The sequence below is a fragment of the Enhydra lutris genome, unplaced genomic scaffold (assembly GCF_002288905.1).
Source record: "Enhydra lutris kenyoni isolate GAN:26980312 unplaced genomic scaffold, ASM228890v2 scaffoldscaffold17, whole genome shotgun sequence".
Classification (NCBI taxonomy): Eukaryota; Metazoa; Chordata; class Mammalia; order Carnivora; family Mustelidae; genus Enhydra; species Enhydra lutris.
Genome location: NW_019154101.1, coordinates 36,864,625 through 36,891,236, shown reverse-complemented (window position 1 = coordinate 36,891,236; position 26,612 = coordinate 36,864,625). Strand labels below are relative to the sequence as shown.

At 36.5% G+C, this 26,612-nt stretch overlaps 1 protein-coding gene across 1 annotated transcript in view; it reads right to left on the bottom strand.

Annotated features, from left to right (window-relative positions):
* Positions 1-26,610, bottom strand: part of LOC111147541 (zinc finger C2HC-type containing 1B) — a 43,323-nt gene extending 16,713 nt beyond the window's left edge. The window contains exons 1-4 of the mRNA XM_022503630.1: positions 26,583-26,610; positions 16,659-16,720; positions 14,077-14,196; positions 13,411-13,549 (exon numbers count right to left, since the gene is read on the bottom strand). Coding sequence (XP_022359338.1) covers positions 13,411-13,549; positions 14,077-14,196; positions 16,659-16,720; positions 26,583-26,610 — 349 coding nt within the window. The remainder of the gene's footprint in view (positions 1-13,410; positions 13,550-14,076; positions 14,197-16,658; positions 16,721-26,582) is intronic.
* Positions 26,611-26,612: the final 2 nt, after the last annotated feature.

Sequence of the window (26,612 nt, the reverse complement as noted above, 5' to 3'; positions counted from 1 at the left end):
CCTATATACCGCCTGTAAGAGACTCACTTCAGACCTAAAGACACAAACAGATTAAAAATGAAGGAACAGAAAAAGATATTTCATGCAAATTGGAAAAAAAAAAGTGGGGGTAGCAATACTTAATAGCAAACAAAATGACTTTTTTTTTCAAGATTTTATTTATTTATTTGTGAGAGAGAGTATGAGCAGGAGCAGGGAGTGGGGCAGAGGGAGAGGCAGGCTCTGTGCTGAGGAGAGTCCGATGTGGGACTTGATCCCAGGACCCTGGGATCATGATCTGAGCTGAAGGCAGACACTTAACCAAGTGAGCCACCCAGGAGTTCCTCAAACAAAATGACTTTAAAATAAGTATCGTAATTAGAGACAAAGAAAGACATTACATAATGATAAAGGGATCAATCTAACAAGAGGATATAACAATGAGAAATATCTGTGTACCTAACAGAGGAGCAACTATAACAGACAGAAAGGGAGAAATTGACAGTAATACAGTATTAGTAAAGGACTTTAACACTCCCCTTACATCAATGGATATATCATCCAGACAGAAAATTAATAAGGAAACAATGGCTTTGAATGACATTATCAGACTTGATGGACTTAACAGAGAGATACAGGTATTTCATCCCAAAACAGCAGAATATACCTTCTTTTCAAGTGCACATGCAACATTCTCCAAAACAGGTCACGTGTTAGGCCACAAAACAAGTCTCAACAAATTTAATGAGACTGAAATCATATAAATCATCTTTTCCAACCACAACAGTATAAAACAAGAAATTGATTAGAAGAAAAAAACTGGAAAAAACGCATACTTACAGGCTAAATAACATGCTACTAAACAACCAATGGGTCAAAAAAGAAATTAAAAAGGAAATAAAAATGAACACTAAAACAAAGGAATTTGAAAATGTACTGTTTTTTCAAAATCTTTGGGATGGAGCAAAAGCAGTTCTAAAAAGGAAGTTTAGAGTAATACAGGCTTACTTCAAAGAAGCAAGAAAAATACCAAATAAACTATCTAACCTTACACCTGAAGAAACTACAAAAAGAACATACAAAGCCCAGGGTTAACAGAAGGAAATAACAAAAGATTAGAGCAGAAATAAATGAAATAAAGACTAAAAAAGCAATAGAGAAGATGAATTAAACTAAGAGCAGATTCTTTGAAAAGATAAACAAAACCGATAAACATTTAGCTAGGCTCATCAAGGAAAAGAGAGAATTCAAATAAATAAAACCAGAAATGAAAGAGAAGATACAACCAACAATACAGAACTACAAAGAATTATAAGGGACTGCTATGAAAAATGAAATACCAACAAGGTGGACAACCTAGAATAAATGGGTAAATTCTTAGAAGCATTAAATCTTCCAAGACTGAGTCAGGAAGATATAGAAAATCTGAACAGACCATTTACTAGTAATGAAACTGAATCAGTAATCCAAAAACTCCAAACAAAGTCCAGGGCCAAATGGATTGACAGGTGAATTTTACCAAAACATTTTCTTAAAAAGATCTTATTCATTTGTGTGTGTGTGTGTGTGTGTGTGTGTGTGTGAGAGAGAGAGAGAGAGAGAGAGAGAGAGAGAGAGAGAGAGAGTGGGCGCACACGCACAAGCAGGGGGAATGACAGGCAGAGGGACAGGCAGGCTCCGCACTGAGCAAGGAGCCCAATGTGGGACTCAATCCTAGAACCCCTGGAATCATGATCTGAGCCAAAGGTAGATGCTTAACTGACTGAGCGACCCAGGTGTGCCTCTACCAAACATGTAAGGAGCCATTTAGAGAGGAAGGCATGCTTCCAAATTCATTCTGAGAGGCCAGCATTATCCTAATACCAAAACCAAACAAAGACACTACAAAAACAAATTATGAGCCAATATCGCCGATGAAGATAGATGCAAAAATCCTCAACAAAATATTAGCAAACCAAATTCAAGTTTATTCACATTAAAATAAGTCAGAGAGAGAAGAAATACAGCATAGGGAATATAGTCAATAATACCAATAATCTTATACAGTGATGGATGGTGACTACACTTACCATGGTAAGAAATGAGTAACGTATAGAGTTGTTGAATCAGTATGTTGTACACCTGAAACTAATATAATATTAGTACATCAACAAAAATAACTAAATAAAAATAATTCCTTTTTTAAAGATCATACATCATGATCAAGCAGGATTTATTCCTTGGGTGCAAGGATGGTTCAATATCTATAAGCCAATCAATGGGATATACCAAATTTAAAAAAATGAATAGGGGTGCCTGGGTGGCTTAGTCAGTTAAGCATACAACTATTGATTTCAGCTCAGGTCTCAATCTCAGAGTTGTGAGTTCAAGACCCACATTGGGTTCTATGCTGGGTTGGGTATGGAGCCTACTTAAAAAACAAAAAGGTAAAAATCATATAATCATTTCAAAAAAAATCATATAATCATTTCAATAGATGCAGAAAAAGCATTTGACAAAATTCAACATCCGTACATAACAAAAACTCTCAACGAAGTGGGTACAGAAGGAACATACCTCAACATAGTAAGTGCCATATATCACAAACAAAAAGCTAACATCAGACTCAATGGTGAAAGGCTAAAAGCTTTCCCCCTTAGACCAGGAAGAAGACAAGGATGTCTACTCTCACAACTTTTATTCAACATAACACTGGATGTCCTAACCACAGAAAACAGATAAGAAATAAAAGGCATCACACTTGGTAAGGAAGAAATAAAACTCAGTATTTGTAGATAACATGATACTATATGCCTAAAAAACCTTAAAAGACTCCATCGAAAAAACTATCAAAACTAGTATATTAATTTAGTAAAGCTGCAAGATACAAAATTAATATATAGGAATCTGTTTCATTCCTATACACTAATAATGAACTAACAGAGAAATTACAAAAACAATCCCATTTACAGCTGCACCAAAAAGAGGGATGCCTAAGGTGGCATAATCAGTTGTGTCTAACTCTTGGTTTTGGCTTTGGTCTTGATCTCATGGTTGTGAGACTGAACCCTGTGTCAGGTTCCATGCTCATCGAGGAGTCTGCTTGGGGCTTTCTCTCCCTCTGCTCCTCACCCACTCCCCTGTGTGTGCTCTCTCTCTCTCTCAAATAAACAAATCTGTAAAAACAAAGAAAGATCACATCAGAAAGAACAAAATACATAGGAATAAATTTAACCAAGAAGGTGAGACTCTGAAAACTATAAAACACTGATTAAAGAAACTGAAGACAACACAAATAAATGGAAAGATATACCACACTCATGGACTGAAAGAATTAATATTGTTAAAATGTCCATACTATCCAATCTAAAGATTCAGTGCAATCTCAACCAAAATAACAATAGCACTCTTCACAAACTAGAGCAAATAATCATAGAATGTCTGTGGAACCACAAAAGACCCTGCCTACCAAGCCAAAGAAATTCTGAGAAAGAACAAAGGCGGAGATTTCAATCCCAGATTTCAAACTATACTACAAAGCTCTAGTAATAAAAACAGTATAGTTCCAACATAAAAACAACAACAACAAAAAAATAGATCAGTGGAACAGAATAAAGAGTCTAGGGGAAAAAAACCCCACATTTATATAGTCGATCTATGACAAAGAAGGCAAGAATACACACACAGTGGGGAAAAGACGGTATCTTCAATAAGTGGTGTTGATAAAACTGGACAGATACACAAAAAGAAGGAAACTAGGCCATTTTTTAAACACTATATACAAAAATAAACTAAAAATGGATTAAAAATCCGAATGTAAGACCTGAAACCATAAACTGCTAAATAAAGAAAAAAAAAATAGAAGGGTGCCTGGGTGGCTCAGGGAGTTGAGCTTCCGCCTTCAGCTCAGGTCATGATCTCAAGGTCCTGGGATCAAGCCCTGTGTCAGGCTCTCTGCTCAGCGGGAAGCCTGCTTCCCACCCCCTCCACCTGCCTCTCTGCCTACTTGTGATCTCTCTCTGTCAAATAAATAAATAAAATCTTTAAAAAATAAAAAAAAAGAAAAGAAAATATGGGAAATAAATATTTGAACATAGGCTTCAGTAATACTTTTTTGGATCTATCTCCTTAGACAAGGGCAACAAAAACAAAAATAAACTGGGACTACACAAAAATGCAGCCTCCTGACTGAGAGAAGATATCTGCAAGTGTTATGTATGATAAGGTGTTAATATTCAAATTATATGAAGAACTCCTACAACTCAACACCAAAAAAACCCCAATTTAAAAAATGGGTAGAGGACCTGAATAGACATTTTTCAAAAGACATCCAGACGGCCAACAGGCATATGAAATGATGGTCAATATCACTAGTACCAGGGAAATACAAATCAAAACCTCAATGAGATATTACCTTACACTTGTCAGGATGGCTAGAATAAAAAAGACAGGAAATAACAAGTGTTGGTGAGGATGCAGAGAAGGTAACCCTCATGGACTGTTAGTGGGAATGGAAACTGATAAGAGTCACTGTGAACAACAGTATGGTGGTTCCTCAAAAATTAAAAATATAAGTACCATATAATCCGGTAATTTCATTTCTGGTTATTTACCCAAAGAAATGAAAACACTAATTCAAAATCATCTATGGACTCCTATGTTTATTGCTAGTATTATTTATAATAAGCAAGATACAATAGCCAGGATATGGAAGCAACCTAAATGTCCACTGACAGATGAGTGGATAGAGAAGATGTGGTATACGTATAAATGGAATATTGCTCAGCCATAAAAAACAATGAAATCTTGCTATATGCAACAACATGAATAGATCTAAAGGATATTATGTTAAGTAAAATAAGACACAGAAAGATAAATAGCATATTATTTCACTTATGTGTTGAATCTATAAAGCAAATAAACAAATAAACAGAAAATAGAAACAAACTTATAAATACAGAAAACAAACAGGTGGCTGCCCATGGGGGAGGGGGTGGGAGGATGGGCAAAAAAGGTGAAAAGGGATTAAGAGGTACAAACTTCTAGTTACAAAATAAGTAAGGCACCCTTTCAATAAAGGATGAATCTTAAACAATAATCCTAAACAAAGGATTAAAAAAAAGGTCATCTTGCCAAAATACGTTTTTTAAATAAATTTAAAAAAAAGGCATCTGTAATTTTCCTCACATTAGAAAACAAAACAAAAACAAACACCAGATGCGATATAAAAGCATTATCAAAAGCATCCTATGGGATGCCTGGGTGGCTCAGTCAGTTAAGCATCTGCCTTCGGCTCATGATCCCAGGATGCTGGGATAGAGCCCCACATGGAGCTCCTTGCTCAGCTGCGAGCCTGCTTCTCCCTCTCCCTCTGCTGCTCCTCTTGCTTGTGCTCTCACTCTCACTCTCAAATAAATAAATAAATAAAATCTAAATTAATCAAGGAAAACTAGCAGGAAACTAGGATGTACTCTGCAAAGGGTGAAAGACCAATGGCAACCACAATGATCAATCTCAACACTATTATAGTGGTCCAACTAAAATACACTTTATTTTTCACATAGAGCTCTAAAATTCTAATCATTTAGCAACTGAAGTAATCTCTTATATCAAGGATAGTCAAGGTAAACCTCTTTTCACATTAGAAATAAGTCAAGCACAGAGAGTCAATTATCATATGGTTTCACTTATTTGTGGAGCATAATAACATGGAGGACAAGGGGAGATGGAGAAGAGAAGGGAGCTGAGGGAAATTGGAAGGGGAGGCAAACCATGAGAAACTATGGACTCTGAAAAACAATCTGAGGGTTTTGAAGGGTCGGGGGGTGGGAGGTTGAGGGAACCAGGTGGTGGGTATTAGGGAGCGCACAGATTGCATGGAGCACTGGGTGTGGTGCAAAAACAATGAATACTGTTATGCTGAAAAGAAATAAAAAAAAATAAAATAAAAATAAATTAAAAAAAAGAAAATTATTACAGCCAATATTTTATATATATATATATATGTATACATATATATATGTATACATATATATATATATATATATATATATATATATTTTTTTTTTTTTTTTTTTTTTTGAGAAAGAGAGAAGAGAGAGAGCGAGCACATGCACGAGTGAGAAGAGGGACAGAGGAAGAGAATCTTCAAGCAGACTCCCTGCTGAGGCCAGAGCCTGATGTGGGGCTTGATTCCTCAACCCATGAGATCATGACCTGAGCTGAAACCAAGACTCAGACGTTTAACTGACTAAGCCATCCAGGTGCCCCAGCCCATATAAGCTTTTACTCCACATTCTTGTGCACTTCCTTCAGTACCAAATAGTTTTGTCTTGCCCTCAAAACTTAGAAGTAAATAAGTTAATCATGGGGATGAAAATTATAGCATAGGGAATATAGTCAATGATATTGTAATAAATTTGTATGGTGACAGATGGTAACTATACTTAACATGGTGAGCATTTTGTAATGCACATAAATGTCAAATCACTGACGTACACCTGAAACTAATATAATATTTTATGTTAACTATACTTTAAAATAATTAAAAATAAAGTTATATATTTTAAAGATTACTTTCTGGTATAAAACTTTAGATAATTCACTTTTCAGATGATTTTTATAGTATGATTTCACTGTTGTTTTTGGGATTGGTTTTGGCTTTTTACTTTTTAAAAATGAACTTGGAGAAATAATTTACATGAAGGAAGATCCAACTATTTTAAGTATACAGGCCAATGAGTTTTGATAAATGTACACATTGTTGCAACCACTCCAATTAAAACACAGAACAGTTTCATCACCCCAAAAAGTTACCTCACGCTCCTTTTCAGTCAATATTCCCCCAAACCCAGTCTCAAGCAATCAAAACTCTTATTTTCCTGTCACTAAAGATATTTGTTCTATAATTTCATATAATAGAAAAACCATGTTGCTGCATGGATGGTAGCACTTTCTTCTTATTTGGAGGTGTATCCTGTTTTGATTATCCATTCACTTATTGATGGGCATTTTCAGATTTTTTTTTTTTTTCAGTTTTTGCTGGGTTTTTTTTTTTTTTTTTTTCCAGTTTACGCTTTTCTTCTCCAGTTTTTTTTTTTTAATTTAAGCTACTATGAACATTAACATATAAGTCTTTTTTTAAGAACATGATTCCAGTTTTCCACATAAACACCTAGGTATAGAATTGCTCTATAAATAAGTGTATGTTTAACTTAAGAAAATACCAGTGCAAAGTAGCTGTACTATTTTACACCCCATCAGCAGTCTACGAGACTTCCAGCTGTTCTACATCCTAGCTATCATTTGTATTGTCAGTCTTTAATTTTAGCTATTCAAGTGGGCATGCTGTGGTATCTCATCATGGCTGTAATTCACATTTCCCTGATAGAAATGATGCTGATTTTCTTTTTTATTTACTTATTGGCTATTATTTTGGGATGTGTCTGTTCAAATATGTCTTTTGCCTTTTTTCTTATTGGAGTGTCTTATTATTGAGCTGTAGGAGTTCTTTATATATTCTTAATATGAGTCCTTTGTCAGATATATGTGTTGTGACTTGCCTTTGCACTCTTCTAATGGTGTCCCTCAAAACTAAAATTTTTAGCTTTGGTGAAGCCCAATTTATCAATTTCCTTTTTAAAAATCATTAGTACATTTTGCATCCTGTTTAAGAAAACTTTGTTGACCCTTAGACCAAAGAATTTTGTTTTTTCTAGAAATCTTGGATTGTAGTGCTTATATTAGGTCCATGTTCCATTGTGAATTAATTTTTGTCAGTTAATTCTTATATGAGGATCATGGCTCATTTTTTCCAAACTGGTATCTAGTTTTCTGTTTCATTTGTTAGTAAGATTATCCTTTCCAACACTGAATTACCTTTGTCAAAACCCAATCACCCATGGATGGGTGATTTCTGTTCCAACTGGTATACCAATATCAAATTACTTTATTACTATAACATCAAAGTAAGTCTTGATATCAGATAGTGTAAGTCCTTTGCTTTTTTCCTTTTTTCGAAACCATCTTGGCTATTTCAGATCATTTCAATTTCCATATAATTTTAGAATCAACTGGTGAACTCCTACTTGGCAAAGAAAACTTGCAGGGATTTTTACTGGAATTACATTGAGTCCACAGATCAATGTGTGAAGAACTGATATCATAACATAATATGGACGCTTCCAAATTATGAAAATAGTAAATCCCTCCATTTATGTTGGTCATCTTTAATTTCTCTAAACGGTGTTTTGTGGTTTTCATTTTTCAAGTCTTACACATTTTATTAAATATATGTTTAAGTATTTAGTGTTTTTTCATAATTGTAAATAGTATTTCTAATTTTGTTTTTTAATTATTTATGCTAGTATATGGAAATAAAATTTACTAATGTATATTGACTTTATATCTTTTTTTTTAAGAGAGGAAGAGTGCACATGAGCAAGGGGGAAGAGGCAGAGGGAGAGAGAGAGAAAGAAAATATTAAGCAGGCTCTGTACACAGCATGGAGCCCAACAAGGGGCTCAATCTCATGACCTTGAGATCATGACCTGAGAAAAAAATCAAGAGTTGGATGCTTAACTGACTGAGCCACCCAGGCACCCCTTGATTTTATATCCTGAAAGTGTGTAAAATGAACTTTTAATTCTAGTAGATTTCTTACAATTTACTAAGATTTTCTACACTTAACTCATTCGTGACCATATTATCTGCGGATAAAGACAGTTTTACTTCTTCTTCTCTAATAATTTTTTCCTCATTATACTGGGTACTTTATCTCCAGTACAGTGTTGAACAGAAGTGGTCAGAAAGGACACCCTTTCTTTTTCATGATCCCAATGGAAAAGTGCTGTTTTTCATCAAGTGTAATGTTAGCTGTAGATTGCTCAAAGATGTCCTCCATTGAGGTGTTCGTTCCCTTCTTATTTCTACCTATGAGTTTCCTTTTTTAAACATGTATGGGTGTTGTATTTTATCACAGGCTTTTCCTGTACCTACTGGGATGATCATCTGCTTTTTAAAAATATTTTGTTAATATGGTGAACTACTTTTACTATTTTCTTCCTTCTACTTAATTTAGGTATAATTTGTTCTTCTAACTTTTTAAAGAGGAAGAATAAAGTAAATGGTTTAAACCTTTCTTCTTTTCTAATATGAGCATTTAAAGCTATAAAACTCCCTATAAGCACTATTTTAGCTGAATCCCATAAATTTTGATGTTTTCATTACCATTCAGTTCAAAATATTTTCCAATTTCTTTTATGATTTCTTCTTAAATCCATGCATTTAGAAATGAGTTGATAATTTCCAAATACTAGGAAATCTTCTAGATATGCTTTTATCATTAACTTCTAACTTAATTCTACTTGACAAATAACATAATCTGTGTGATTTCAATCCTTTTGACGTTTATTGAGACTCACTTTGTGGTCTTGCACATGGTCTATTTTGGACGAATGCTCCATGTGTACTTAAAAAGAATTGTATTCTGCTGTTGCTTCATGTCGCATTTTGAAGGGGCAAGGGGTGGGAGGTTGGGGGAACCAGGTGGTGGGTATTGGAGAGGGCACGGATTGCATGGAGCACTGGGTGTGGTGCAAAAACAATGAATACTGTTACGCTGAAAATAAATTTTAAAAATTAAAAAAAAAAAAAGAGTGGAAGAAGTGGAAAAAAAATAGAACTGGGCTGTGTATGCTGTCTTGTTAACATTTTACTTAATATACTATGAATGCATTTTTATGTAAATAAAGTCAATTCTATGTTAAAAAAAAAGTTTAGTCTGAGAATTCTTACAACATTTTAGGCAAAAAAGGTAGCAATAGATATCAATTAGGTCAAACTGGTTGATACTGTTGTTCAAATTTTCTATATCCCTACTGATTTTCCTGCTGTTTATCACCTACTAAGAAAGGAATGATAAAATCTCCAAATATAATTATGAATCTTTCTACTTCTCCTCCCAGTTTTTGTTTTATGTTCTTTGAAGCTGTTACTAGGTACATAAACATTTAGGACTGATAGGCCTTTCTGATGAATGTATTTTTAATCATTACCCCTGTTAATAACGCTGATGTTTGCTTTGCCTGATACCAGTATTAGTCACTCCAGTTTTATGATTATTTGCATACATATCCTTCCCCATGCTTTTCACAATCCTGTCTATAGTTGTTTTGACATTGCTGGTGTTTATTTCTTTTACCTTTTTATCCAAGAGAAAAGCCACAAATCATAAGTGTATGTCTCCATGAAATATTTATACGCTGCACACACCCATGTAACCAGCCTACATCAAGACACAGAACATTCCTAGCAATGCATCTCATGTCCACTCCTGGTCATTCCCACCCCTCCAAGGAAAACCACTGCCTTACTTCCAACCTCAGAGACTCAATCCTGAAGTTTCTAAAAAACTGAGCTTCTGATATATATAAATCAGGAAATCTGCAGTTTGTGCCATCCTTTGAGAAATTAGATCTGGCAATCCTGATGTGTGTTCCTTTGAGGCAGCAGCCCTGCTAATGCAGGAGCAGCTGTCCCCTAGTGAGGGTGTCGCTGCTTTAGGCCTATCTGCACCACCTCCTTGTTTTGTCACCTGCCTGGTACACTTCTTTATGTCTTCAGATTTAAAGTGTGTTTCTTGTGGAAAGCATAAAATTGGACCTTGCTTTATTATTTAGTACAATAATCTGCTTTTTATTTGAAAGGTTTAGGTCATTTATATGCAACTGTCCATATGGTTAGGTTTAAGTTTACCATCCTACTTTGTCTTTATTCTGTCTTTTCTTTTTTTCCCCTCCACTTCTCCTATCTTCTCTTAGACTGAATTTTTTCTTCATTTCCTCTCTACTCCACTTAATTGTGTTATTAGCTACGTGTCAATATTTGTGTGTGTTTACTCTAGAGTTTAAAATTGGCATCTTTAATGGGGCGCCTGGGTGGCTCAATCGGTTAAGCGTCAGTCTTTGGCTCACGTCATGATCCTGGGGTCCTGGGATCAAGCCCCACCTTGGGCTCCCTGCTCAGCAGGGAGTCAGCTTTTCCCTCTGCCTGATATCCCCTCTTGCTTGTGCTCGTGTTCACATTTTCTGTCAAATAAAAATCTTAAAAAAATAATAAAATAGGTATCTTTAAGATATCCAACTCTACCTTCAAATAATACTATACCTATTCATGTTTAATGAGTCCTAAACCTATTCATGTATAATGTACAGAAACCTTCAACAATATATTCCATTTTCCTTACTTAATCTTGTTGTATTGTCTTCATATGTTTTAATTCCAGGTCAAAATCCTCATAAAATGCTATTATTTATGCTTTAAATAGCCATTTATAACCCTCAGATAATATTTACTCATTGGAAAACAAGACAAGGATGTCTGCTTTCACCACTGCTATTCCATATAGTATTGGAAGTTCTAGCAAGAGGATTTAGACATGAAAAAGAAAAGACAAATTGGAGAAGAAGAAAAATTATGTCTGTTCACAAATGGCTAATTTTATATGTAGAAAACCCGAAAAATCCACACTAAAAAACAACTGTGAGAGCTAACGAAATTCAACAAAGTTGCAGGATACAAAATACTCAACAATCAGTCATATTTCTGTACACTAGCAATGAACAACATGAAAACAAAGTTAACAATTCCATTTACAATAACATTAGAAAGCGTAAAATACTTAGGAATAAACCTAATCAAGATGCTAAAAGACTTGTATATTCCTACATCTACTCAATGAAATATGCATGACAGAAATTAAAGAGAAGATAAGTAAATTAAAATACATCCTATGTTCATAGACTGGAAAATAATACCGTTAAGATGACAACACTACCCAAGGCTATGTATAGATTTAATGCATTTAATGCACCCCTATCAAAATTCCAATGGCATCTTCAGAAATAGAAAAAAACTCATCAAAAAATTCATATGAAATCTCAAAGGTCCCCAAATAACCAAAACAATCTTGGAGAATTTTCAAAATTTATTACAAATTTACTAGAGTAATCAAAACAGGTTGGTACTGGCATAAGGAAAACAGACTACAACAGAGAGCCCGGAAATAAACCTTCACATATATGATCAACTGACTTTTGATAATGGTGCCAAGATCATTCAATGGGGAAAGGATATTCTTTTCAACAAATAGTGCTGAGAGAACTAGATGTCTACATGTAAAACTAGATATCCAACTTCCGAGATTGTTGGGATCTTACCTTATACCACATACAGAATTAACTACACTTGGATCAAAGAGAAAAAGAGCTAGCTAAAACTCTAAAACTCTTAGAAGAAAGCATACGGGAAAGGCTTTATGACACGGACTTTGGAATGATTTTTTTGGATTTAATATCAAATGCTAGGCCACAATACAAAAAAACGCTAGGCCATAAAAAAAATTTTGACTTCTTCAAAATTAATTTTTGTGCATCATTAAGAGACCATCAAGAAAGTGAAAAGACAGTCTACAAAATTAAAGAAAATGTTTGAAGATCTTATATCTGATAGGGATTAATATTATTAATCTAATAGAGGCTTTAGTCCTAATTTTTAATTTACAAAAAACAAAATAGAGGAACAAGTTAAACATTAGCCTGAGTAAAAAAAAACGGACATTATCTAGCAAAAGAAATATTCTAAAAGATAACTGGCCTGATAGAGGTATTGTGCAAGATTAAAGAAAGGAGACAACAAAAATGCATGAACCCTGACTGAATCCTAGATTGTGACTAGGGGGCAAGCAGAGAACTTTAAAAGACATTCTTAAGATAACTGGGAAAATATGAGTCTATATGTTATGCAAGGAGAAGCACTCATCCTTAAGAAATGCACACTGACATAGTTAAGGGTAAAGTGTTATAATGTTTGAAACTTAGTTTTAAATAGTTCTGCCTCCCTGCAAAATAAAAAGACAGAGAATATAATAATGTCAACAACTGTCAAATTTCAGTGGAAAGTATGAGTGATCATTGTACTGTTTCTTCCTCTTTTCTGTAAACTTGAAAACTTTCAAAATAAAAAGTTTAGGGTAAGAAACCTTTAGGCCATGAAACTGTACAAATTAAAATGGCTTAAATGGTGAATTCTTTATCATGGGACTTTTACCTCAAAACCACCCTTCTCCCCCCAAAAAACAACACAGAGATATGGGTATCTGACACCGGGGAGCTACGGTGGAACTGCCCTGCACAGCCCCATTCTTATATGCCATGACGTGAATGGCCATGACATTGGGTACAGTGGTGTTCTCATGGAGTTAGAAGGAAACACAGAATCTTTATGAAGAATTAAAAACAAATCAGGATAAGATATATTGTATGATAAAGTTACTTGAATAGAATTTAATTGCTATTATTTATTTCAGAATGCATAGGAGAAAGCAAGTCATGATCATCTGAGCACAACTGGTTAAGAGTAAAATGCCAAAAGCAAACCAAACTAGCCACACACCTGGGTTGATGGTTGGAGGAGGTGGAGGGGGGAGAGGTCGGCCTTCTTTAATGGCTAGCGTACACTGCTTTGCCGAACGGATGGCATTAATGAAGTCTTCATGTTGCTGTCTCCAGTTAGATCTCCTCACAGGCTGAGGCTATTAAAAAACAAAATCAATATATACTCACCTAGACTGTACATCTCTCCATTACAATTTTATTTTAACCTGAGATTTAAATTTACAGGAAATAGGACTGAAATTTGGAGGGAGAAGAGAATTTGTTCTCAATAGTACAAAAAAAGAGGTCTGGAAAATACTGTAATAAAATTTGCAAGCCACAAAAGTGAAGGAAAACACAAAATAACATCAGAAAAACAAGCTACAGAACTTTCTATAAAGACTTAAATGTAAGATTAAAAGGGATTCTCTTCCAAGTTAATTGCTAGATTTAACGCTACACTATTGAAAACATAAACGAGATTCTTTTTTGCCACATCTGGAAAGTATCTGAAATACATTTCGAAATCTAAGTGAGCATGATTAAAAAGAAAACAGTAAAGGTGGATTATACTTACATGACATTACACTGCACTATCAAGCAAAAATGAAACCAGAGAGCCAAAAAGAGGCTTTAATGTACTTAAGGATGTAATCAAGAACAATAAACAAGATATTGATAGTACCTTGGATTGAGGAGCCTTTCTCACAATGGGAATGTCAGTGCCCTGTAATCTTTGTTTCAAGGAATTGAAAGGTTTACGCTTTTTGTTGAAGAGTTTTCTACATATTGGTCCATGCCTTTCCTAGAAAAGAAACAGTGGGGATTAAAATTTTTAACATGTACAGTCACAAGGTCTGTACTCAGGCAGCCCCCACTGGAGTGACAGGGTTCACCTTCAGAGCCAAGTTCATTCTCCAACTCTCAAAGCACAGCAGAGCAAATCCATCTGGCTCTCTCCACCCATGTTACACATCACTAGATATTGCGTGAGGGTAAGGTCAAGAAGAGGCCTCCACAGCTATACAGACTTATTTCGAATTTGGTTTTATAAATTGAATTCTACCACTTGGGCTGTGTGAGTGCTTCCATGCATTAAATGATGTTGAAAAGGCAAACTTTCTAGTTTAAATTGAAATAAGTATTTCTGATACTGAGCTAGGTACTCACTGCAGCCAAGGAAGTTCTCCTGATTATGTCTTCTGTTTCCTGCGTCCATGATTCCCAAATTCCATGAGCAAGTCATCCGGTAACCTAACAGGGAATCTGAGTCCTAAGAATCCCAATATTCAGTTTTACCATTCTTTTGAAACAGTCTTTTGCATATGGCAGGGGGAAACTTAGTTCCTACCAGTGGAACTTTCTCAGGAAAACTCTTCTTACCACTCAGCAATTTCAAAATTGGATTTAATGGGGTCACTTTTCTACATACAGCAAATTATACTACTTAACTTCCTCCAGGAGTGGAGAGGTTTCAAAGAAATATTTGAGAACATCTGCAAAAGACAACTGGGACAACCATACAAATAAATGAAGGATACACCAATTCCATTTACATTATGAAGATATTTTCCTTTAATTTATCCAAACATTTCACATCCATGAAGTCATTTATTTCAGAGCAAATCTAGGCATTTAATAGTTTTAAAACATTACAATATTTAACATTTAACAGACGATCAGCAGGGAAAACATTCTTTACTCCAGCCAAGTAATCCTTTAAGTACTCAGCATTTCTAGTACATAAGACAGGGAATCAACACACAGAGCTCTGCCTGTGTACCACCCTTACAAAATCTGTTACAGCACCAGCACAGGATTACACCAACAACTTCCAACTAAATGTCCTCTTCTTTGGTGGATATGTAACTCATAATTTTTAACACACAGTTCCTTCGTCCAACAAAATACAGGGGCTCTATAAAAATCCCTGCACCTTATTACAAACAAGCCATACCATTTTCTTTTATTTTTAAATATTTACTTATTTTAGGAGAGAAAAAGAAAGATAGGATGGGAGGGAGAGAGGGAGAGAAAGACTCTCCAGCAGACTCCCCACTGAGTGCAGAGCCCAACGTGGGGCTCCAAACCATTACTTGAGCCAAAAATCAAGTGTCGGATGCTTAATCCACTGAGCCCCCCAGCAGCCCCAGGCCAAACCATTTTAAATGACAGAGATAGCACATCACTTGATCAAATGCTCTTTGCAGCCTGGAGATAGGTCTAGAAGTAAAATCCAAGAGGACCCAAGACATACATGACATTTAGTGATCCCCAAATGAATGGTACCTTTAGGTCTCAAACTCGTTCTTATGGGGTACAGGCCTGATCTGGGAAAAGCAGCACACTGGTGGGTTCTTGGGCCACAACAGGCCCTTGAGCTCCTGCTCCTAAATTTGGAAAGTTCTAGCTACAGTTAATTAGAACATATTTCAGTTTTAAAATTCCCCAAAGAAAACCTACAACCTAGTTATACAGTTTTTACCCCAAATGCAGTCAGGTGTATAGTCCAATTCCTTTGTTTGGTTACATCTCCTTGATCTAAAATGTTCAAACTCAAAGTCGCATTATCACCTCAAGTGTTTTTAAAACATTTTTCTTGGGAATCTCCTTATAATATTGGAATCTAATAACTGTTTGATTCCCTAATTTTGAAATAATAAAAAAAGTTAATTCCACTTATAGGCATCAATCGGGGACCTGACATGCAGTTCGTTTCAATCTGATTAAAAATTAGATCTTGGAACAGGTCTTACATCCATTTTGTTCAAATTACATAAAATCTCTGAAATTGAAAGGTTCTGTCTTTATACGTGGCAAAGCAGAAAACAGAGGGAGGTTAAAGGACTTGTCAGAATTAGTGACAAATTTGAGGCTAAAAGCCAAGTTTCCAGATGCTCCAAATTCAATGTTCATTCCTCTTGACTAGCTAATTTCCCTGGTGCTTTGGCCTTAAAATTTGGATTTTTGATGCTTATAGAAAAGGCAAAAGAGCCAAAACCTCTCAAGAGACAGTCAACTGTGCCAAAACACTTTCATCTGGCATCCTTTTTCTAGGAGTACCATGTTTAATTAAGCTCCCTTTTGAATGGGGTGGCATCTATGTGCCTCAGTGTCCTCCAGACCTGCCGGCCATAGGTTATGGACCTCTCTTCCCTTGCTTTCCCTTCACATCTGTCTTTAATCTTTGCCGCTGCAGCCTCCTCACTGACTTGACAGTTCATTTAACTCCAACGAAACACATCTACAAAATGTCTTTATGTTTACCAGAACATCTGCTGCAAAGCGTCTTCCACAGACTTCACAGGGAAGTAACTCCTGATTGCCATCTGTATGAGATCCAAAAGCACATTATGTTAGTTTCGTGGAACTGCCTGCCTGAGAAGAAATAACTAACTGGAGGGGACCTCGATGGCCTGATCTCACTCTCTTTTCTTTCCCCACCAACTTCCTTCTCTTAGGAAGATATTTCATGAACTCACCCATCTTTTTCTAAGATAGACGTCTCACTTCACTGAACAGGTAAATTCCATGTTTTTCAGGCAACCAGAGCATGATTCTTTAATATATTCCTAAACTAAGTGTCTAGCAGCTTTGGTTTAGACCTAAGTACAAAGTTAATATTTTAGTATAAAGTCATAAATTATCTAATGGTTACATTGTTAAGATTCCTATGAGGGTGTAAGTCCTATGTGTGTGCTAAATGAAGGCATGGCAGTTTATCACAGATTATATGAAAAGAGTCACTTAATCATCAAATTTAAACTTTCCTGAGAATGGCTTTCTCTCAATGAATGCTCTTTGCTGGATAAACTCCTACCTGAAAGGAACAGAATATAAGGTACTGATGAAATGGACTAGGTAGAAATAAAGAGACTTCTATCCAAATCAGGAAAGATGGCACCATTACAATACAGAAGCAGGTGAGGATAAGCCTCATCCTAAAGAGGGAGGGGTGTTTGGTCAGACTTCTTAATGAGGTCAGTTAAAAACACTCACTGCTACCATTTTATACGCAGTAGTGAATGAGTGAGGGACTGTAATCACCACACAGTCTTGCTAATGTTTTTAATATGCAGCCAGTGTTTTAAAAAGTTAAATGAATAAAGTCAATTAAAAAAGGAGGCTGAGACTGCACCCACATGTGCCCTATGTCTCAAAGTACCTGACCCATACTAAGGTGTTCAATAAATACTTGGTTAATGTGTGGGCCAAACAAAAATTGAGTTCCTACCTTAGGACCAATCCTTCATTCTATAAATATCTGCTACATGCAACTCTGTGGAAATATTGAGAGAGATCATACATGGGTCCAGCAGAGAAAAGGAGAGAGTATGTGCATTAAATGAAGTTAATTGTCACAAGGAAAGGAAAACAATGTGGAATTCTGTAAAGGTTTCACCTCACTACTTTAAGTTCCTTTGGAGTTGAGCATCTAGATTAGAAAAGCTGATCATGGAGATGACTTTATATTAGACTAATAATCTGGGCTTTATTCTACAAACAAGGGGGACAATCAGGGACACCAAGTAGGAAGAATCTGAACAGAGCTGTGGAAGGCTGGATGGATGGTAGTGGGAAGGGAAGACGCCATTTCAGTTAAAAAACTAAAGGTGTAACCTGAAATGGAAAGAAAAGAGGAAATGAGGGGTACTGTACTCAAGGAATTGACAACATGGCTAGATGTGAGGAGGTGACAAAGAGAGAACAGTGCAGAGGGACTGAGAAGAGGGTCGGGCTGTGGACAAAAACAAAATTTGAAAAGGGCCATCTTAGTAAGAAAAATGACCTCACCTTTGGAAATACTGAGTTTGAGAGACTCATCCAGCCAGCAGGATGGAAATGAGGGAGGTCAGGGCTAGAGACACAGATGTAGGCTTTGTTTGGAGAGTGATGTAAAGGCATGATATTGCCAGGGAAGAGGTCATGGAAAGAGAAGTACAGGGATGATCCCTAGAGAACTCCATATTTAAGGGCCAAGAAGATGAGGATGATAAGCCAGAAGGAGAAACAGGAGAGAACAAGGTCATGGAAACCAGAAGACGGTTTGAAAAAGGAAGGACTGATTAACAGGAATCAGATGGTAGTTCATTACAGACATTGTTGATTTAAATGATTTCTTCTCACATCTGCCAGATGGTATTGTATTTGCAACACAGGTCATCCATTACAGCATACAGAAATATTACTCTTCCTCTCTGTTGTTTGGCCTTCTAACTCTGTAAAATGGAGTCTTGTTTTTTTTTCAGGGAGCATATACTTACTAGTAAATAAAAGGTACTCATTTTAACAATAAAACTGCTTTTTCTTAACCACTAATGATGATTTTTATTTTTATGAATCATACTGTAACATTTGTATGGTATTTTACTGTTTCCTAAACATTTTACCTATATAATTTCATTTATTCCTCACAGAGTTGGGACTATTTTTTTTTAATGGGTAAGAAAACAAAGGTTCAAAGTTAGGGAACTTCTCAAAGACCACAGGTGGTTAAGTGGTAACATGGAGACTCAAACCCAACTCTCTATCTCTGCAAGTATTGAAACTTTATTCAACCATCACCATAAATATAAAGGTATGGTGATGGTTGGTACTAACCTGCAAAACAAATGGAAGTACCTAAAGGATAAATAGCCTCTTATTTAAATCAGCAAGTTTTAAACAGCTCAATGAGTTTAAAAGAATGACGGATACAATAGGATTCAACTGAACACCTAAAATGGATGGACCACTGGATTCTGAACCACATTCAGTTCTGAAGCTTGACTATGAGGAAGGGGAACACCTGCTTATTCAACCAAATTAAACATGGATATCAAGGCCTATCATGTTTGTGATAGAATGCTGAGTCACATAAAGCATGTGATCACTAGAACCTTAGAAGAATTATTTAAAACAACCAAAATGCCTTGCATCAGGTGAATGGTTATACTGATTCATCCAAACCCTGGAATACTGTTCAACAACAGAACACTACTGGTACATGCAACACGTGGATGGATCTCAATGCCGAGAAAAGCCAATCTCAAAAGGTCATGTACTGTGTAACTCCATATGTACAACAATCACAAAATGACAAAATTAGAGAGATGGAGAATAAACTACTGATTGCCAACAGGGAAGGATGGTCGGGGAGGGAGGTCGTTGTGACTATACAGAGTAGAATGAGGGTGACCTTTGAGTAGGGCAATAGTTCTGGGAGCAACTAACTGGCTCAGCTAATGGAGCACAGGACTCTTGGTCTCAGGGATGCTAACTTTGAGCCCTATGTTGGATGTAGAGATTCCTTGAAAGTAAAATTGGGAGCAGGGGGAGAAAAGGCATAGTTCTAGATCTATATTGTGGTGGTAGTTACACATGTAATGGTATGGAACTATAAATACACATTTTACCCATGTATATTTCCTGGGTTTGATATTATACTATTTAAGCTGTAACTTAAATTGGGGAAACTTGGTAAAAGGTGAGCAGGAACTCTACTATTTTGCAATTCTTATGCACTAATTTTGTCAGAATAAGAAGTTTAAGGAAATATCTAGGGGTGAGCAAATTATGACCAATGGATCAAATCTGGAGTTGTATGTTTTTGTAAATAAAGTTTTATTGGCAAATAATACCCATTTGTTTACATGCCTATTGCTGCTTTCACACTCCAAAAGTAGAGATGGGTAGTTAACAGAGACCATATGGTCTGCAAAGCCAAAAATCATACTAAGAAATAGGGTGCCAACCAGTGAAGGAGAATGTACTGATTAAAAAGGATTTGTGGGAGGGCGCCTGGGTGGCTCAGTGGGTTGGGCTGCTGCCTTCAGCTCAGGTCATGATCTCAGGGTCCTGGGATCGAGTCCCGCGTCGGGCTCTCTGCTCAGCGGGGAGCCTGCTTCCCTCTCTCTCTGCCTTTCTGCCTACTTGTGATCTCTGTCAAATAAAGAAAATCTTAAAAAAAGAAAAAACAAACTATTAAAAAAAGGATTTGTGGAAGAAAAACATGGAAAATGTTAATGATACATTTTTATTCATATACGTACAATTAAATACTAGGAGTTCTATAGATATGTACATGTATATATGTACATGCACATACATATGTATGTATGTGTGTATATATATGCATGTATATATGCTATGCACACCCACATGTATATTATATATGTGTTGTGTGTGTATGCGTATGTATGTATATGTATGTATGTATGTGTGTGTGTGTGTGTGTGAGATATATATATATCACACATACCTGAGTGGTTAAGAGTAAAAGTGATTAGTTTTCTGTATTTTCAATTTTCCTACAAAATTATTTATTGTTTTAAAAATTAAAACAATGACATTATTAAAAAAGAACATTTTGATAGAAAACATTTTAAAACAATCAGTATCAGCTTAGCTCTATCTTTACCCTCTCTCACTTAGTAGATTATTAAAGTGGCCATTACTTTTATACATTGACTATTATTTTTACACTTTGGTTAAAAAATCTTAGACAATTTTTAAAATGAGGAAAAGAAAGTGGTCTGGAAGCCATCAAAGGTTTTGGTTAGCATGTTAACAATGAAAAATAAGCATTACAAAGATCTCAGTTCAAAAATTTTCTAAGAAGCCTGGAGAAGATTATGGCCATAATGAAACTGGAAAAAATTCTACTTCTGACTAGACATTCTCTTTTTGAGCTGAAAATTAAGAATGCTTTGTACAGACACCTACCAATCCACATTTCCTTATAAAGGCATGGTAGAGAAAAGGAAGACATTTTTCTCATTCAGTTGTCAGCGAGTCAAAGCTCTTAAGTCCTTTAAAATCTAGAACATACAAACATTAGCAATATCGACATCTTCCATGGCCCTATGGTAAAAAGGGTAGCATATTGGCCTCAACCTATTCACTTACCTCAGGAACATGATTTATGAAAGAAGAAAAGGAATTAACACAGAATGGCAGAGAGAACATTCCATCGAAAGCCCCAAAAAGTACAGTAAAGGAAAATAGAGACAAAGAAACCCCAAGGTCAGGGAGGAAAGAAGACAATAAAAAATTTCAACTCTGGAAAACTGACAGAGTGGTAAGTGACTTGGAGGACTTAAAACTACATCAGAAACCACTTGCCAAGCTGACAGTAGAGAGAACCAACCATCCAAATTTTTATCTAGAAAGCTTCAAAGTCCTAGAAATCCCCAGAGCAGCATATACCTCTGGGAATGGGATGAGATAAATGAGAAGAGCCTGCTAAAATGTGGTGGGTCAAGATGAAAGTTTTCTGAAAAGAAGTGGATTCCTAGATACCCTCCCTCACTCTATACCCTTGGGTGACTGCCCTCCCCAACTCTAGCCCAAGTCTACTCTCCAAAAATGACAAAAAGAGATCAGTGCATGAGTTAACATGGGGCAGTGATGAAGGCATGGGTAGGCAGATACATATGTATACACCTATTTATGGTGACTCATTTTTTTAAAAGATTTTATTTATTTAATTGACAGAGATTACAAGTAGGCAGAGAGGCAGGCAGAGAGAGAGGAGGAAGCAGGCTCCCTGCTGAGCAGAGAGCCCGATATGGGGCTCAATCCCAGGACCCTGAGATTATGACCTGAGCAGAAGGCAGAGGCTTAACCCACTGAGCCACCCAGGCACCCTCCCACCTTTTTTTTTTTTTTTTAAAGATTTTAAAAGTCATTATTTGACAGGGAGAGAGATCACAAATAGAGCCGCCAGGCAAAGGGGTGGGGGGAGAAAAGCAGGCTCCCCGCTGAGCAGAGAGCCCAATGCGGGGGCTCGATCCCAGGACCCCAAGATCATGACCTGAGCCAAAGGCAGAGGTTTAACCCATTGAGCCACCCAGGCGCCCCATGGTGACTCATTATTTGTAGCTGTTATATTCCATAAAGTCTCTGTAAGCACTAAATGAGCAAATACTGACTTATTACTTCTAGGGGGAATACAGGGTTAGGCTCCTCTGAGCCTCTGGTTGCATTATTTTTATCAATCTATCAATGTACAAGCTTGTTTTATTTTTCTATTTAAAGACACCTCATGTAAATATATATTGTTGATTCAGTGACAGTGATCACTCAGAGCTGGCAACACTGTAACTCATGCCTGGTAAGAAGCTTATCTAACAGACATATATTCTCCCTAAGGCACAGCCTTCCTGCATTTTAACACATTTAGGGGCCATTTTAAACAGTGAAATCACCAAGAAAAATTGTAAAAACATGGAAAATGTGGCACAGACTATGAAAAGAACACTTCTATAGTATGAGAGCTGAAATGAGAAGGCAGGGCATCACCTTGTTCCACTTTTGCTGAGAACATGCATGCCAGGTGACTCAACTTTTCAACTGCAATGTACAGGTCTGTGAATGAATGAAAGCACCATGCATACTGATTTTAGAGTTTTAAATTTTAGCAAATAGGCAAATTTGCAAATAAGGACTTGATTAATGAAGTTGATGGTGTGTATGTGTATATGTATACAGAGTGATTAATCTAGTGATTCCTCTCATGAACAGTGATGCTGAAAGCAGGGAACACACCTCAAACCGCCTTCTTCTACTTGGTTCACAGAACTCTGCCTGCCAGACCCTTACTCTCAAGACAGAAGGAAAACTTCCCTGAGAATATAAACATTCCATGACAATATATATATACATATATAGATACCAATGCTGGGAAGATTCCCAAATAGCTCACCCAGACCACTCTAAAATGAAGCTCAAAATCATGAAATGCCTCTTATCCATTCAGAATTTCTAATGTATCCTTCCTCCAGTCTTAATGAGCCAACAGACAAGAATTTCCAAAGATCTGTGGAAAAACCCTAGCACATAAGCCCAAAACAAATAAAAAAGCAATTTAAACAAAAATTAAACTCTCAGAAATTGAAAGTCTTATAGGAGAAATGAAAAATTCAAGGGAAGATTGGAAGATAAAATTAGGGAAATCTCTCAGAAAGTAGAGTAAAATGGTGAGATGGGAGGAAAACAATCAATCCAAGTATCTCCGGTCTAGAAGGTCCTACTCCAAGTAACAGTTCAAGAGAGAAAAGGAGAAAACACAACGAAGAAAATTTAAAAAATTTCCACAATTTCCAGAAGTGAAAGGACACGAGCTTCCATTGAAAAGACACAACACAATGGATGAAAATGCATCTATAACATCATTGTAAAATTTCAGAACTCTGGAGATAAAGATTCTACTGAGATGAAAAAAAAAAACAGTTAACAGACAAAAATATCAGGAATCAGAATGACCTCAGATTCTCATACATGAAACTTGGAAATGAATGAGGAAAAATCCTTTCAACTTCTGGGGGAGAATAGTCTACAACCTGCAGGTTTCAAACCCAGCCAAACTACTGACCAAATATGGAGGTTGAGTAGATTTCCCCAAATGCAGGGTTTCAGAAAGTTGACATCCCATGTACTCTGTGGTTCAAGAATTACTAGAGGATGGGCTTCACAGCATGAGTAAAACATACAGCAAATAGGCAAATCAACACACGAGGGAGAGAAAGTAATTCCCAGGATAAGAGCTGGGCACCAGAACTGGAGAGCAACTAGTCCATACTGAAGATGTATAATGAAAAACAGACAAGTTGAAGGCTGTCACAAGCACGATATTGACTGCCTTTGTAATCGGTTAGTATGTCCTAGTGTATCTGGCTCCAACTGTTCTATACTTGGCTTGTTTGACCCTATCCCATTGGAGTGCTTGATCTTCACTTCATATTCGGACATCTAGATGAGTGGAAGACACTCATTTGAATACACAAGAAGGTTCTGCATCGATCCTGGGATCATGGTGACCTTAGCAGAAATTGTAAAATCAGTGTACCACCACAAAGCGTAGTTCTACGGGAGATCCAGGACGTTCCAGCTGTGGTAACTTGTGTTCCCTAGAACTCCATCACCTGGCTCAACGTCTCCTCCTGGGGCTCTTTTAAAATCTAGAGCTGATATTCAGCTCAGAGACTATTCAGCTCAAGGATGCCTTCATCATCTGGCAGTAAATATTGCCCTTATAAAGCCAGATTTGTGTTTCATAACTAAACAAGATACTGTGCTTAGGAATACCATACAAACTGAGGGTGGCTGGAAGGGAGGAGGGTGAAGGGATGAGGGTGATGGACACTGGAGAGGGTATGTCTTATGGTGAGCACTGAGTGTTGTGTAAGACTGATGAACCACAGGCCTGTCCCCTTGAAATAAATAATACATGTTAAAAAAAAAAAAAAAGGAATACCATACAGCTGATGACTAATATAATCTAGGTAGTACTTAAGAGTTACTGAGGTGAGGGGCACTTGGGTGGCTCAGTGGGTTAAAGCCTCTGCCTTTGGCTCAGGTCATGATCCCAGGGTCCTGGGATCGAGCCTCACGTCGGGCTCTCTGCTCTGCAGGGAGCCTGCTTTCTCCCCTCTCTCTCTGCCTGCCTCTCTGCCTATTTGTGATTTCTCTCTCTGTCAAATAAATAATATCTTTAAAAAAAAAAAAAAAAGTTACTGAGGTGAAAGAGTGGAATGAAACTGAGGATGGAACCACTGGTGGCTTCTATGTTCCATTTCTTAACTTGAATAATGCAATGTTCTTGTTTTATTATACATTGTTGTATAAGTTCAGCAATTAAAATGTTAATGCCATTAGAATTTTTACCTTCTCTTGACCCTTCACTTTAACAAGCAACACACAGGAAGAAAACAACATAAATGCAGTGTTAATGCAACTGTAAATCTACAAGATGGCTGGGGCTGTTCACTTGAGATCATTTGATGATGTCACAATGAGGTGTAGATACAATGGACCACAGTTAATATACACAAATAATGATAGCTTTTGATACTCAGACTTACACACACACACCAAAAAAATCTCTAAAATATCTAAAAAAAGTGATTTTACAACAAGTATTAAGTTCTCATACAAAAGAGGTGCTTAAGGCACAGCAGGCAAATTCTTCATGACTTTGTCCCTACCTGAGATGCCTTAGGCCTTCTTTCTCTTAGCTAACATTGAGTCTAAGTCCCACTGTTCCAAGTTTAAGCAATTCTTTGGTGAAATCTCTTCCCTATCCATTCATTTACATACTACCCAGTAATCATTTATCAAATGCCAGGAACTGTTGGCATGGGGATAAAGCAGTAAATAAAAATTCCCTGCCCTCAGTTTGTTCTGAGAGAAGACTGAATAACAAGATACAGCTCAGATGGCAAGACTGCCATGGAGACCATAAAGCAGGGAAGAAGCTTAAAAAATGCAAGGGAGGGATGTTGCTATCTTTACATGGTCAGGTGAAAGTTTATAGTGGAGGTGACAACTGAACACCAACCTTGAGGACACATAATTTGCAGTAAGAGCAGCTCAGGGGGAAAGCAAATACCTAGACCCTCATTTCCAGTGGTCCTTCTGAGTGACTTGGTGTTGCTAGTTAGATTTTGCTGTAAACACCCTGACTCCTCAGAAGATGCAGTCCTTGAAGGCAAAACCTTCTTAATGCTCTGGACTTCCAACATTTGCCAGGACCTTATGTTAAGTTCCTAACCATTGTTAGAGACAACTCAAACTGTAAATACTCCAAAATTCTACAAAATAATTCAGAATATGTAAAGTTTGTTCTCCAGAATAAAATTAAGATCTTTAAATCTGGAGGATAACCTGTCTAAATCACAATAATGCTTTGGTAAGACACATGGCTCATAATTACCTTTCCTTGACTGCAAAACATATAATGTGCAGATTTAAACCCTTTGGATAGGCGAAGTGATATTAGAAGCTCCTAAGAAGGAATCTGAATAGCATCTAGTCAAAATAATATTCCAATCTTTAAGATTCTTGCTGGTTTTAAGAACCTTCAGCTGAGAGAGCTACCAAAATAAATGGTCAACCTTCTCAGGATTTAATACATTCACAATAGTAACATAAACTATCATCTGACCCTTTGCTTCTGCAGATCAGCATTTAAATATATACTCCCCAGTTAGATTCTACTTCTATAATGACAAGCTCTTCAGCTGAGTTTTTTGTAGCAATGCCAGTTGAATACCTAATGCTACTGTTTTTCACTCTTAAAAATCCTAGAATACTTAGATTTATAATTTAAGACAAAGAGAACAAGGTAACACCCACCAACTTTGGAAAAGTCATATTCAAATCAATTATAGAAGACACTTTCTAATAATTTAGTTATCAAATACAGCTCACCAGCTAAAAATGGTTCTGCCAAAGCCATTC